Source organism: Cenococcum geophilum (genome assembly GCF_001692895.1).
Source record: "Cenococcum geophilum 1.58 unplaced genomic scaffold K441scaffold_1, whole genome shotgun sequence".
In the NCBI taxonomy this organism is placed as follows: domain Eukaryota; kingdom Fungi; phylum Ascomycota; class Dothideomycetes; order Gloniales; family Gloniaceae; genus Cenococcum; species Cenococcum geophilum.
Window position 1 is genome coordinate 1,797,617 of NW_027137559.1, and position 13,514 is coordinate 1,811,130.

General features: G+C 46.2%; 3 protein-coding genes across 3 annotated transcripts; 1 reads left to right on the forward strand and 2 right to left on the reverse strand.

The window, feature by feature from the left end:
- Positions 1-183: 183 nt before the first annotated feature.
- Positions 184-5,802, reverse strand: K441DRAFT_672389 (ATP-dependent bile acid permease; the record flags this gene model as incomplete). Its single annotated transcript, XM_067650546.1, has 9 exons — positions 184-1,561; positions 1,690-2,108; positions 2,194-3,747; positions 3,944-4,031; positions 4,090-4,431; positions 4,498-4,510; positions 4,572-4,838; positions 4,959-5,214; positions 5,467-5,802. The coding sequence occupies 9 exons, from the start codon at positions 5,800-5,802 to the stop codon at positions 184-186; spliced, it is 4,653 nt and encodes a 1,550-aa protein (XP_067510256.1).
- A 2,156-nt stretch (positions 5,803-7,958) lies between these two features.
- K441DRAFT_531779 (ZIP zinc/iron transport family) lies at positions 7,959-9,262 on the reverse strand (the record flags this gene model as incomplete). Its single annotated transcript, XM_067642219.1, has 4 exons — positions 7,959-7,990; positions 8,039-8,858; positions 8,915-9,030; positions 9,085-9,262. The coding sequence occupies 4 exons, from the start codon at positions 9,260-9,262 to the stop codon at positions 7,959-7,961; spliced, it is 1,146 nt and encodes a 381-aa protein (XP_067510257.1).
- Positions 9,263-11,112: 1,850 nt separating this feature from the next.
- K441DRAFT_650218 (family A G protein-coupled receptor-like protein) lies at positions 11,113-12,629 on the forward strand. The gene is made up of 3 exons (XM_067646999.1): positions 11,113-11,539; positions 11,733-12,223; positions 12,271-12,629. Exons 1-3 carry the CDS (start codon positions 11,324-11,326, stop codon positions 12,482-12,484), a joined length of 921 nt encoding a protein of 306 aa, XP_067510258.1. The 5' UTR covers positions 11,113-11,323; the 3' UTR covers positions 12,485-12,629.
- The last annotated feature ends 885 nt before the right edge of the window (positions 12,630-13,514 follow it).

Here is a 13,514-nt window from a genome sequence, read left to right on the forward strand (position 1 = left end):
TAACCCTTTTGTCGGGTAAACCTTTCCAGAGCCGGGCGCCATAGCAGACAGCGGCCATTCACTCCTTTCAGACGTGTGCTCAAGAAGGCAAGATGAGAGAAAGAAACAGTTCAAGTATTGACTCCGAGCTCCATACAATTTAACAAATTACGCCGCAGTTTTTAGCCTCTCAATCGTTGCCTCTCACCTTCCACCATTATTAAAAATCACCTCCCTCAGCAGCTCCTCCTCCCCACTCCTACCCACCAACTCTCCGAATGCTCCTCTCATCTCCAACAGCTCTCTCAGCGTACCATACTCGATGACCCTGCCCTCACCCATAACCAGGATACGATCGAAATCCGCAATGGTGCTGAGCCGATGCGCAATCACAATAAGGGTGCTATTCTTGAACTCGTCGCGGATGCTGCGCTGGATGAGCTCGTCGGTCGCCTTATCAACGGCCGAAGTCGCTTCGTCAAGAACCAGCAGCTTAGGCCGTGAGAGAATCGCGCGCGCGAGACAGAGCAGCTGTCGCTGGCCTTGGGAGAGGTTCTGCCCGCTCTCGGCAATGGCAGTGGAGAGAGAGGCGAAGGGGTTGATATTTGATTGAGAGGCCCGTCCAGGTTCAGTGACACCGACAGTAGACGAGGACGAAGAAGCGGTCGCTGAGGGACTTGATGAAGATGGAGTCAGGTGGACACGCTGCAATGCTTCCCGTAGTTCGCTGTCTGAGTGCTCGTCGAACGGGTCAAGATTCGAGCGGACAGTGCCGGAGAAGAGGACCGGGTCTTGCGGAATAATGGCTAACCGGCTTCGCAGATCCTTCAGCTTGATTTTGGAGATGTCTACCCCGTCAATGATGATACTGCCTTCGCGCGCCTCGAGGAAACGGAAGAGCGCGAGTGTGAGTGAGGATTTGCCGGCTCCAGTTCGTCCAACCACACCAATTCGCTCGTTTGGCTTGATGCTGAAGGTGAGGCCTTTAAGTACCGGAGGTAAGTCAGGAGCATAGCCAATCACCAAGTCCGTCACTTCAAGTCGTCCCTCTGTAGGCCATGCAGCAGGTGGGTCAGCGCCGCTGGGATCTTCGATCGGGAGCTCAGAGTACTCTAGAATCCTCTCCGTGGCGTTCATGCCCAGTTCGACGGTTGCGAACTGTCTAAGTACCCACATAACAGACTCGGAGTATTGAAGTGTGAAAGTCAAAGCAAATCCAGCAAGCGGAGCACCAATATTTTGCACTGACACGACGAGGAAGGCCATCGCCGCAGTAAAGATGGCTCCAAGCACTCCAAGCCGAAAGACAAGCCATTGGTTGAATAGCCACATGTACCAGACCGACCGGCCGTGAGCATCGATTTTCTCAAACATATTATTTATGTAAACGTCCGTTTTTGAAAAGGCGCGAATGGTGCTCAAGCCTGTCAGCGCAGTCCCGAAAAGCTCAAATACCGGGCTTTTTGTTACACTCTCCAGCCTTTTAGCCTCACGAGCGCCCTGCATGAAATAAAATGCGAAGCGACCGTTTACCGCAAATAGGATGAGTGCGAAGACAATCACGTAGGGCGAGACCATGAGTCTGTTACGATAGGTCAGCACGGTGAGTTTGCAAATGCTTCGAGTGCTGAAATCGAACTTCAGATGATCTGAAGTTTTGACTGTAATCCCTATCTCGCAAATTTAACAAGTAAAAATATATATGCTTACCCTGCTACCGTGATGCCAACGATTCTCATAGAGAAATTGAGCACCATCGACACAGCTATGCTCAGTTCAGAGTCGACCACTTTGAAATCGCTAGTGAATCTGTTCAAAATCCGGCCCAGAGGTACTGTATCAAGCCATCTCAATGGAGCTCGAAGAACAGCATACGTGAAGTCGTGAAAGAGCTTCCGGCTCGCGTTAATAGAACTCCAGTATACAATGAAGTATCGCAAAGCACCCTCCACACAGAGGAACAATGCAATCCCGAAGTATATAGAAAGGTAATACTGAAGCTCGGGATCCATGCTATCCAGGTGAAAGGAGGGAACAGTGAACGCCTGAAAAGGGTAAGGATTTGATACCATTCGCATCAGTGTTTCTTTAGCCTTATAGCTTCGAGTCCATACTGCAACCCAGAAGAACTATTGAAGGTTAGCATACGTATGCTCGAACTCGAAAAGCTAGGATATAGCCGGTATAGCTTCCTAATACGTGAAACTAGCTTACTTGTCCGAGATAAGCCACTTCATAGAATGCAAATATAGCGAAGATCCCACACCAGAACCATGCACCACCAGCCGCTACCATATACTGATAGTAGACTGAGAAAGATACACGTCCGGTTTTTTTTGTCTCTTCCTCAACAAACTTCTTAGGAGGAGCTTTCGAGCTAACTAAGAGTTCACCATCATCGAACTGATGAGATCTTGAGCTGAAAGTAGACATCCGACGTTGAGAGAGTCTACTACTCCTACGGATACGCTCTTTGCTGCTTGCAGAAGTTCGCCGTGGACCATGATTAGAACTGACAGAAAATGTTCTTTTCTTGACCATTTCTTGTGCCGAGAGCGGAATGCAGTCTTCCTCCTCGGAGATTGCCTGTTCTTCATCCTTGAGGAGTTCTTGGAGCTCGCCTCTCTTTTGAAGCTCATCCACCAGCCCTGCATGGTCCACCGTGCCGTCTCCCAGGTGGATGGCATATTTCGTCTTAGGGAGGCATAAGCTGACATGATGAGTTACTACGATCCTTGTGCGGTTTTGGCCAAGTTCACCCGCTATGGCATTCTCCAAAAGATGACGGCCAACATGGGCATCGACGGCACTAAAAATGTCATCCATGACCAGTATCCCAGCTCTTGAGTACAGTGCTCGAGCGAGGGTAATGCGCCATCTCTGTCCACCGCTCAAGTTAATCCCGTTGGCGCCAATCTCTGTCATATCTCCATCGGTTAAGAGATGAAGGTCCTGATCCAGGGCACAAGCAGAAAGCACCTTTCTATATCGCTCTTCATGGTAGGGCAACCCGAATAGGACGTTATCTCTGAAGGTACAATTCTCTATCCAGGGTTGCTGACTCACAAAAGCCAGAACTGATGGGATTATCCAGTTTGATGAGTTTGCCTTCATATCATACCTCTCGTGGGGAGAAGGAGCTCTCGGAACTGTTATCGACCCACCTAGAAGATCAACCTCGCCCAGTATTGCGGCCAGTAAAAGGCTCTTGCCTGAACCAGTCTGTCCAGAAATAACGCTCAGCTCATTATTAGGAATTGCAAGGTTCAAATCCCTTAGGACAAAGGTCCCTTCATTAACGTCATCATCTGAGGGCCACGCAATTTTCGCATTCTTAAATAAAATCGCCTCTCCAGGAACAGTGCGATTAATCTTTTCAGGAGCATTCAAATATGCCTCGATTCTTTCCAAGCTGATCCAAGCTTCTATGGCATGCATGATTAATTCCGGAACCCAGGCCATGTCTGATTGAATTTGCCCTAGAATGCTGATTGTTGTAAACGCAATCGATGCCGAGATACTTCCATGTATCATTGCATATACTGAAATGCAGACGGCAGAGAGTAGGACGGGCCCTAAGACCCACGAAAATATAAGGGCACAATCAGCACGATACCCTGCCCATATTTTATTAAGTTCCTGCTCGCGGGTTTCCAGAATCCTCTCCTGCCATCGGTTTTCTAGTGCCGAAAGTTTAATTTGGCGTATTCCGGAAAGAGCTTCATTTAAAACCGCGAGTTTCCTATCGCGAGCATTCATGAGATCGGTCTAAGAAGTATAAGGCAAATTAGTCCAGTTCAAGTCCTAGGTAGTAGCATATGCTAACAGGAAGGAAATTAATGTAAGGTGATGTTTGAGAGCAAGACGGGATTCTTTCAGCAAAGTATAGGAAATGAAACGTCGCTCGGGAGTAATGTATCAATGAAAAAGATTCTAAGGAATCTCCCAAGCAGACCAAACGCACCTGAGCACCAGTATACTTTTTGGCATAATGAGCATTAAGGGGAAATGTTATGAGCTGCACTGTAATACCTGCAAGTAGTGCCTGCCACCTATTTCGAATTAGTCTATTTACAGTACTGTAGTTCTGATGGCTTTGAAATGCTTTACCCGATAATGAGGCCTAGGAAAGTGAACGATGTTGCCATCTTGCCGATGACCAGAAGAAAGAAATTCTGGAATATTGTAAAATCCGCGACTCTAGCTACATCAAAACCAACGAGATTGATAGTTCCTTGGCGAGTCTTGCGTAAGTCTTCCTCCGGCTCATTATGCCCTTCAACCTCACCGCCACCATCGACGGTAACCATAGGGGATTCTCCGTCGATATTAGCTGCTACAGATTGGCGCCTTTGGACACCTTTGACATCCTTTCGGCGCAGTGATTTCGCAAAAATCAGAGCGGAGAGTTGCACACGGAGAGGTACATGAATAAGATTGCGGCTCGTGAACCTATATTTTTATGGTAAACCAAGAATGCGGAATGCGAGAGAGAAGAAAATATGACGCTGGCCTTACCACATGTAAGTCCCTGTAAATGGTCAGAATTGATCAACAGATGATATCATAGTTAAGCAATACTTTCAACGTACCAGCAAAGTTCAGAAGCAGCATAGATAGGCCTAATCCAGCTGCCCAGGTTGTCGCAGTTATACTTACCGAAACATCGGACGACTGATTCTCGAGAGCCCTCAAGAGCTTAAAGAAACAATATTGAGGCATAAATGCCATGACGGCATCTATTAAGGTAATTACGTGTTGCAATATTATGGCTGGTGCATGCGAGATGATGACGAGTTTAGCAAGTTTACCCTTTCGCCCTCTTTTGTTGAAAGAATCATGGAGTTCTCTTGACCTGGCTATATGATTCATTGTAGGCAGATCTTCCAAACTGAGGTGTCCTTTGGATACGGCAAGTGCTAGTAGAGGTGTACACCACGAACACGAGAGATGGGTGATTGCTGAGACGGTCCACTGACCATCTACAACCTTCCCAGCATGATACACTTCTGGTCTTCGGGGAAATGTTAAGCATACCGAAAATCCGATTAGTAATAGAATTATCTCTCCAATCACGAAGTCTTGATGTGGACGGCTTAGTTCCCAAACGTTTTGCTGAAGGCACATTACGGCGAGTAAGACAGCTTGTGTTGCGGCACTATTAATTGTGAGTTCAAACCGGCGCAGGGGATCTTTTGTCAGTGTGATGGTGGATGACTGTATGAATACAAAGATCTGTACACAAGTTAGCATGCTGCAATTAATGAAGATCGCTTTTGTGTCAAGTGGTGACTGCTTGACCGCTATACGGCACAATTGGGTTGCAAATTTCCATATTCATGACAGCCACTGTTCATTACAAACCCAAGGAAACGGGAAAACAACAGGATATTGGAATGTTTGAACGGGTGTTAGTCGAAATGTGTTGCAGTTGGGATAAGAGGTAGGTGTTGAGGCTCATTTGAGTACGAAGAAGTAAATACTCACTAAAGCCGCAAAGTTGAGCCATTCTAATGCTTCGATACAATCATATTTGTTTGAGCGACTTGAATCTTCACAAATAGCAGAGCTAAGAGCCAACGAAGCTCCGGCAAGTGATGAAATCGATAGTACGGTTGTTTGAAGTCTACTGGAAGGGAAGGTCCGTTGGCTTTCTGCAGTCGCAGTCCCATCTTTGTCTACATAAAGTTGATCTTTATCGAGTTGCTTGTATCCGTGGAGAGAGATTTGGGTGAGGTGTGCGAGGGCTGGTCCGGATGCGAAGAGCGTAAAAAAGAGGCCGGAAGCAGCTGTCAAGATTGGCCACAACGTCAAGAGGGACATTACAGAGTTGGCGGTTCAGCTTTTTCAGTAAAAGAACGGTGGCACTTTCAGGTTTTCCGCTCTTAAGCTTTAAAGTCAGCCCACAGATCGTCCAACGGTGCACGGATGACTCAATTTGTGGGTTATGCAGCCAAGCCCGAGAATCCTTCTGGGAAGGAGTCATAGAGTATCAAACACGAGGCTTTCAGCTGTAAAAATTTTCAGCGAGATTAGTGCATATACCTATCCTATAATTTGTACGGCGACAACTACTACGGTATCAGGGTTATAATTTGTGGGTGAGGCGGGTACATAGGTGCATACAGGGGTTAAAGGTGGCTTTGCAATTAATGATTGTTGGTAAATATTAAAGAGATTTAGCTGAAGATGTATGAATAAACGTATATTAATTACATAGAGAGGTGTAATGAATTGTGGGGCCCTGGCTGCTTGCGACCCACCCATAAAATATAACCTTGATACCGTAGTAATTCGTACGTACTTAGGAATGACAATCTATCCTCTAAGGTACTGTACCTCGGACCCCTAGAACTCGGCTCCCCTGAACCCGGCCACCAAACCAAAATCAAACCACCGATTTGTCCCCCCACTTTCTACGCAACCAACTGTTCAATAGGGATCAAAAGGAGCAGAACTTATAAAGGGCTCTTGCTGATTTTAAAGCTGGCAAATTCGAATTCGATTCAGAAGCTGCGCGCGCGTCCGACGTCCCTTCGTTAACTTTTGGCGATTAATTAAATAACGTAGGTGATAGGGTTATGACGGCGATATAGTTATGACGGTCGGCTACTACCGCCTTCCTGATGTAGATGGAACACCAAAATACTGCCGAAATACTACCAAAATGCCCTGTTGGGTCGTGCACGACCCAAGGTAGTATTTCGGCAGTATTTTGGTGTTCCATCTACATCAGGAAGGCGGTAGTAGCCGACCGTCATAACTATATCGCCGTCATAACCCTATCACCCACGTTACAAGAAGCCACGATGAATTATACACTAACACCAGCAATTAACTCCTATCCCTTGCAACGTTGATTCGTGTCCTATTCTTATCGATAAGCTCCAGCATTAGATCGTTAGGATCTTAGAGCCGTGATAAGGAATATAAAGCTCAACATGTGTATGTTTTAATATCTACACTCAATCCTTGGTAGAGATTCGTTTGGGATAGGCGTTCTATCAATCGCCCTTCCTACAGAACGGAATTCCGCGCAGCTCTGATTCTGGTGTTCCGCACGGACCACCTGCAGTAAGACACCAACGTTGCATGGATAGTAAGGATAATTAAATCCAGGTAGTATACTTTTAATATTTATCCATAAAATCTATATAAGGCTTTAAATCTTTATAGATTAAAAATAAAACTCTAAATAAGGTTTTAAGCTTTAAGTAAACTAGAAGTCATTAGCTTAATATTTGTAACGTATCCTGCTCCACGTCGCTATAAGGCTAAAAAGACAGACGGACAGTACTCGCGAATCTATCGCGACAGTTGCGGGATCTAATATATGTACTCTTACAATATTATAGCTATTTAAAAAGGGCTTTATAGTATATATTAGATAATTTAAAGCCTTTATAATAAGTATATACCTAATTAAAAAAACCTAATTACTTTTATAAAAAGTAAGTTAATAACTTAAATAATGTAAGAGTATATATATTAGGTCCCGCCGCGCTTGCGACAAGTTCGCAAGCACTCTCAGTCTTTTTGGCCGTATGGCGACGTGGAGGCGGGCCACGTTACAAATAACCTATTATAAAAGCTATATATAAAAATACTTAAATCTATAGCTTATAGTTATAGCTTAAGAACTTTAAAGGCCTAAAGATTTATCGGTAAGTAGCTATAGACTTAAATATAAAGTTTATAAATATTAATTTAATTAAGAAAGATATAAAGGAGGTAGAGAAGGACGAGGCTAAAATAAGGGTAAAGGAGCTAAAATTAAAACCTTAAAAGGCGCTAGGTAGAAAGGCCAAGGTCGATATATTAAATAACACATAGGGGTGAATGATCAATTTAATTTAATTGGGTGTAGATAGCTTCCAAAGTGGCGGTGACCGATTGGGTTACGGGGCCAAGTTTAGGGGGTACAAGGTGTCCGAGCTTACAATCAGGCTGATTCCAAACAAAAGAAGGTGGATACTAGCCTAAGCCCATTTTCCAAGTAAGGCCATCAATCCTATGATTTTGTCAGCTTCAAGAATTGTAGTGTTACGAATAAGCTTACCTGCTCCAAGACACATCAACCCAAATGCACTCAAAACGACCTTAATGGGCGCTTTCAGCATGTACGGACTAAACATGAATTCGTGGGCCATCAATTCAACCAAGCCAGTGTAGATAAGGATTCCAGCGCTTATCGAATCAAATATTCCGTTGACAATGAGAGTGGTCTGCGATCCCGGTGGATAACTGTCGCGCACCCCGAGACCGATAGCAATGGCTATAGGCGTAGAGATCCCATAACCGATAGCAAGGAGGTATGGTGTCCATCTTTTGGATTTTGGCCATGGAACGCTGCTCAGTCGCGATCCAAGACCAAGTCCTTCAAAAGTCTGATGGAATACGAGCACGACATACAATGTTTTGAACTCTGCACCGGAAACTGCCAAGGTCAGGCCGATGAAGATCGAATGAAAGATAACGCCGAATTCGAGGATGAAGATTGCCGTCAGTTGGGCAGAGTAGGTTTCAGGGAGTATTCCTCTTTCTGTCCAGTGAGGATCGACGTCAGCATTGTCTATATGCTCTCTCGCATGGCCGAGATGATCATCTCCTGGAGTATGATGAGTGGAAGGAGCGCGTTCTACTGTGCCGTACTGCTTCCGATTTTCAACATCCAATTCATCATGATTACTGTCATTATGGTGGTCAGTGACTGTTGGGTCGTGGTCGTGGTCGCCAAAGTTCCCATATCGCATTGTCATTAGCTCCAGAAAGAACATAACCATCACTGTAATAAGAGCAATGCCCTCGGCCCAAGCATACTCTGTGATGGGTCCTGTTAGACAAGGGTCTGTAAGTGCATCGTTGGCGGGAGCGAGTAACTAATATCTATAAGCAAGTCGAACCCTGAGAATGCACGAGATATATAGCTGCTTACATGTATAAATGCGGTTGCAATAATGACTCCTGACCCGAAGTACTTTGCTACGAAGAAAGTCCAGTCGGGGATCCCAAGGCCCTTGTGCCGTCGCGCAAAGACGGGGAAAGTAGCACCTTTATTTAAAAGCATTTAGTTGCGGTGTAAGAAGTTTCTGAGAGCGTACTCACCACAAGTAGACCCGATCAAGATCACGAAAATTGCAGAGATTCGAAGGCCCAACTTCCCGTCATACGCATTGCTGGAGTCGCAGTGACCGGGTGTTCCGGTAAGATCGTTGGTGGAATTTTCATTTGTGGCTGCCGCCTGGCGCGCGACCAGGTATGCAATCTCTACTGCACCAGCCATAGCTTTTGCGATTCAGCGACGGCCAATGCAATGGGTAGGAAGCGGGCATATATCTTGGGCCAAATATCGGCGTAATGCTACGAAACGGACAATATTTATATTGTTAAGGTCGCACGGTGGTCAAACAGCAACCCGGCGCTGCAATAGAGACTGGGTTTGGGTGGGCGGCTCCAAGGGACTTCGTCGGTGGCAGAGACTAAGCTGAGGGGGGTGAGGAAGGAAGGAGGAAGGAAGGAGGAAAGCTGGGGATGAGGTGGTAGTTGTGTAAAAATGTGGGTACCTTGCTGGATTGGAGTCTTAAGCCCTGTCAGTAAGCAGATGTGAGAGATCGCATGGTGGAGGAGGGTGATAACGGGGAGCCCGGTGGGTGGGTGGGAATTTTGGTGTTGAGTACCTTGATGGCCAGCCCTCAAGCCATCAAGTTAAGCGTAGCCAGGCAGACTGACATTCCCACCCATCATACGCTTTAAAGAGTTTTTTCGTTGCTTAAAACTTTGCTTGCAGCTTGCTTTGACATAACTTATTGTCGCAAAATAAGACACCCAGCAAAAGACAAGCCGTGAGGCTTCTCTTCGCGGTTTTGTGGTCTAACGATGCTTTTCCTTGATCCATTTTTGTCAGCTAGCCCAGAGATAGGCACCCCTGTTACCCTGCATTAAATGGCACAAGACGGTCTCCGCGAATGCGACTCGAAGCTGCGGCAGTCTTCCTTTTTTTTTCCCCCAGTAATGCGATTGCGAAACAGCCTCATAGACAGCGCCTCCTACCACTGCCTTCCGAAAGAAGCCTTGTAGACAGCCTCGACACATCCAGGGCGACATCTGTGCTCTCAAGACTAGGTAGCGCGACGACTCGGGTGGCTTCCTGTGGCTCTATCGCCGCGTCTGGAAGGGTAATGGGGAGCTGAAGAGCTGTTAAATTGCAGAAGGATCCAGTGTAAAATCTATTTTGTCCGCGCCGGCCACTTCATCCCCCTAACCCTTTCGAGGGGCATTATGTTTCATGATTTAGCCCTCTCCTAGGCGCAGCGAGTGGTGGAGTGCCCAGAGGTAGTGAGTGGTGTTTCTAAGATTCGAAAAGGAGAAGAGTGTCTTGGTTTGTCCAAGCTTTTCTCAATAGTCCGTCTGACCATTGTGTCTGAACAGAGAATGAAGGGACCGTATCTCCGGAAATCCGTATCGCTATTACTGATCTAGAGCACGCAAGGGAGAGAGAAATCGGAAAGAGTGGGTATGCGCTACGTTTTTGGTGAGCGTGCAGGCTCGATCTGCTAGAATGCACGGTGCCACCTTGACACGCTCTGCAGCCAAGTGAAGGTCACGGCGAGTCCCATGAAGCGGTTTCTTTTTTTTTCCTGTTTTGAAATCATACACCGTTTCAGCTGTCTACAAGACGCCGTGTCGGGTCTTCTATGTTAATGTGCGGTTTCTTTTCGGGGTTGAAATGCGACAGGATTTTTTGGTCTGTGCAGGAGAGCCGACGTTGGCCGCAGGAGTCGATTGGTCAGAGAATGCGGGGAATCGTCAGGCACATCGCCCTCGTCATCGTCAAAATTCCATGGGATTTTGAGAATGGAATCAGGTTGCTTTTACATCACCTCCTATATGAACACCAGGCATCCGATCTCTTTAAAAAGGAAGGGCGGATGCCTGGAGATGGTGTGTAAACACGTCGTCGGTGAGTACATAGGACTACAGCAATTCCCGTTGACGTGCCTTGTGATTCACGAATTAAGGCAAAGCTGCGATGGATCATGCTTCGATTTTTAGCTTCAGGCGGGAGCCAATGAAAACAGCACGAGCTGTATACAGTGATACACAAAGTCATGAGAATGACGTACGAGATATTGCAAGGAGAACCCTGCTGTATTTTCCAAGGCTTTTTGAGAGCTTTCAGTAACGTAACCAGCTGCTAGCTGCATCATCTTTACGTGCTACCTGGAGCTTCTCCTCATTTTCCAATCCTTATTAACCTTCTCACCCTCTCCAACTTTCTTTGAGCATCGAAATCATCAAAACTACTCTTGTCCACAACTTAATCGTTTCATTGAAGAATACCACCATGGTTGTCGACCTCGTTCAGGCTCTGGTAAAGACCAGTCATATAATGGTACCGACCTCGACCCCCTCAAGCGCTGCTCCAATTCCCACTGTGGTTCCTGATCTTCCGGAATACCAACATGCTGGCCATAGCGGAAAGACAGCACTATGGGTTGTCTTTGTGATCATGATCATTTCGTCTATAACGTTTGTGGGTATGTCCTGGAGAGTCCCTGTGGTAAGTAGCATTTTCATCTACCTACGGCTCCATATCAACCTCTAGCCGTCGATCAAAGAAGGCTTACTCACTTTCCTCAACACCCTTCAACACATTGGCTACAATCACTTCCTCAAGCCCTGTTCTTGATCCCCTTCAAATATCTTATTGTTGGTATGGCCAAGCTCTGGAACATAAGGCTGACATCCTGAAGTCTAAACGCCTCTACTATGTCATCACAACCTTGATCACCATCTTCGCTTCTCTCTCATACTTTGCCATGGCTACTGGCCACGGAGTTTCATACAACCATGTCCGCGTCCGACATTCCCACAACCACGTCCCAGATACTTTCCATGATGTATACCGCCAAGTCTTCTGGGCAAGATATGTTGGCTGGAGCTTGACAACACCTCTTATTATTATTGATTTGGGCTTGCTGGCCGGACTGAGTGGTGCACACTTGTTGATAGCCATCATTGCCGATGTCATTATGACCTTGGCGGGTATGTTTGCAGCTTTCGGCTCTGAAGGCACGCCGCAGAAGTGGGGATGGTATGCAATTGGCTGCATTTCATACCTTGTCGTCGTCTGGCACCTGGCTATCAATGGACGCGCGCAAGCAAAGGCCAAGGGCTCGAAGGTCGGCCAATTTTTCGTCGCTATCACAGCATTTACCATCATCGTCTGGACGGTGTATCCCATGTGAGTAATCCCTTTTGCTTTAGAGAAGTTAATGCTCATAATACTAGCGTTTGGGGAATCGCGAGTGGTGCTCGGAAGATGTCGGTTGACTGTGAGATCATCGCCTATGCCGTTTTGGATATCCTTGCTATAGTAGTCTTCGGTCTCTGGCTCCTGCTCACCCACGCAAAAATGCCTGAGACTAGCTTGGATCTAGGCGGATTCTGGTCTAACGGTGTTAGCCGCGAGGGCACTCTCCGCCTTGGTGACGATGACGCGTAAGCTGCTTCGATTACGAACAGTAGTAGTTAGCATGATAAAAGTTCAAGTGGCACAGATTGAGTTGAATGCGGCACGAAAAGTCTAAGGGGGTTTCTGGTAATTGCTAACAAGAATCAATATGCATTTTTTTCGGAGGCGTTGCGGGCCGTTTCCTGTTCCTTTCTATGCTGACGCCAGGAGCGTTATATGTTTGTCCAATTAGCTATAGTCTGCATATTAAGCCTGGTGGCAACATTAAAAAATATCACGAAGCAAAACTACAGTCACAGCAGCTACGGCCAATTATTCTTAATGCGTGACTTATGATCGTATTAATTACTCTGTCTAACTCAAGCCTAGCAAGAATGTAAGATAATCAGGCACCTACTCCTCCTATCACCGCCTATTAGTGTCTGGGTCAAAACTCGTACTTACTAACAGTAGATGCGGCTAAACATATACAGGAAGAGGTGAGCTTGTACCTCGATGGGTAGACCAGGGCTTCTGTCAGTCTGGGATGCTGACCCGAACAGTTTTATGGCGAGGACGGTTGATTTAAATTTCATCCTTCGTATTCCTAAATTCCAGGCCCCCTGACATAGACCTCCTAGACGCCCAAAGTATCCCTTGTAACAGTACAGTTTGTCCTACGGTTATCGATAAGATCCAGCCCAATAGAACCAATTGGATTAAGTTGGGATGCCCAATTGTTATTTTGCTAGTGCACGGATCACTTGATGGCAGGACGCTACTGTTGGTTTACTGGCTGTTCCCTTGAACGGACCTTTAAGTGTAGGGGCACAGCTCTAGTGTCCTACGATAATTGTACCGTGCGCAGTACACCAAAACACCAGAATCAAAAGTATGCGTGTTACCTACATAGATTCAATCGATATATAATCATTCTGTAGAAAGATGAGTATTAGCTTCCTTATATTAAGCAGCTCAACTTTAAAGATTAAGTGTATATAGCAATTGTATAAGGAAATCGATACCTATGACCTCATAGGTGCCGATTTCCGCTCAGCTCTCGAGTTGTGCGTCAAACGAC

Coding starts and splice junctions, on each gene's coding strand:
- K441DRAFT_650218 (XM_067646999.1), top strand. CDS start 11,324: ATGGTTGTCGACCTCGTTCAGGCTCTGGTAAAGACCAGTCATATAATG. Junction 11,540..11,732: donor TGTCCTGGAGAGTCCCTGTG/GTAAGTAGCATT, acceptor GACATCCTGAAG/TCTAAACGCCTCTACTATGT. Junction 12,224..12,270: donor GTCTGGACGGTGTATCCCAT/GTGAGTAATCCC, acceptor TCATAATACTAG/CGTTTGGGGAATCGCGAGTG.